Source organism: Suricata suricatta, unplaced genomic scaffold (genome assembly GCF_006229205.1).
Source record: "Suricata suricatta isolate VVHF042 unplaced genomic scaffold, meerkat_22Aug2017_6uvM2_HiC HiC_scaffold_5669, whole genome shotgun sequence".
NCBI classification, from domain to species: Eukaryota; Metazoa; Chordata; class Mammalia; order Carnivora; family Herpestidae; genus Suricata; species Suricata suricatta.
In genome coordinates, this window is record NW_021905644.1 from 1 (window position 1) to 1,315 (window position 1,315).

The following is a 1,315-nucleotide window of genomic DNA, read 5'->3' on the forward strand; positions in this document are numbered from 1 at the left end:
TCTGTAATTACCGACTTCATACTCCTAGGACTTTCTGGCAGAAAAGATGTGCAGCAGGGGCTCTTTGTATTCTTTCTGCTGGTTTATGCCATAACCATGATTGCCAATCTGGGGATGATCCTGCTGATCAAGCTGGACTCCAGACTCCACACACCCATGTATTATTTCCTGAGTAATCTGTCTTTCTGTGATGTCTGCTACTCCTCCACGGTGTCTCCCAAGATGCTGGCTGACTTCTTATCTAAACAAAAGAAGATTCCATATAACCTGTGTGCGATTCAGTTGTATTTTTTCGGGGCCTTTGCAGATGTGGAATGTCTCATGTTGGCTGTCATGGCTTACGACCGGTATGTAGCCATCTGTAATCCACTTCTTTATACAGTCGCCATGTCCAGGAAAATCTGCATCCAGCTCGTGGCCGTTGCCTACATCGTGGGCTTTGTGGATTCGGCAATCCACACCTGCTGCACATTTCGATTGTCATTCTGTAATTCCGGTATCATCAATCACTTTTTCTGTGACATCCCACCCTTGCTGTCCCTCTCCTCTTCAGATACATCCATAAACGAGATAGTGATGTTCACTTTCATTGGCTGTGTGGTGGGGTGCAGCATCATGACCGTCCTCCTCTCCTACACCTACATCATAACTACCATCCTTAGAATGAACTCGGCGGAAGGGAGACGAAAAGCCTTCTCTACATGCGCCTCCCACTTGACCGCAGTGGCTATATTTCACGGCACACTCCTGTTCATGTATTTCCGACCCAGCTCCAGTTACTCTATGGACACGGACAAAATGGCCTCTGTGTTCTATACGGTTGTCATCCCTATGTTAAACCCACTGATCTACAGCTTAAGGAATAAGGATGTGAAAGGTGCCCTGAAAAAAATAATCAGTACTTGAAACTGGATTTTTTGGCCCAGGAGTATTTTTTAAAAGATCCTAAGAGGCCAAGTTCATATCCTTTGACATAGACTCTTGCAGTGTCACCAACACAACGTGTTTCTGTTATTTATCTTTGTACCTAATTTGAGTGTGGAGAGTCACTATTGATCTTCGTCTTCTGCTCAAACTAGAAAGAGTAGTACTAGGTTCAACTGCTGGTTTGCAAAGAAGATCTTTTTTTATCCCTGCTTTCTCTGTTCATGCGTAGATCTTAGTGAGATCTCGTTGGAATAGCAACTACTCTCCTCATGTCAGTTAAACGTAACACTTAAGGTTATAGTGCTTTTTAAGCAATGAGTTCAATAAACTTGCTCAGCCAGAGGGGAATGTCGGTGAGTTAAGATGGGTTTGTTTGCATCCTTCCCGT

The 1,315-nt window shown here is 44.1% G+C and overlaps 1 protein-coding gene across 1 annotated transcript; it reads left to right on the forward strand.

Annotated features, from left to right (window-relative positions):
- Nucleotides 1-6: 6 nt before the first annotated feature.
- On the forward strand, nt 7-906 carry LOC115285234 (olfactory receptor 5W2-like; the record flags this gene model as incomplete). The annotated part of the gene is made up of 1 exon (XM_029931557.1): nt 7-906. A coding segment is annotated over one exon (900 nt), but the record flags the coding sequence as incomplete, so codon positions are not given.
- Nucleotides 907-1,315: the final 409 nt, after the last annotated feature.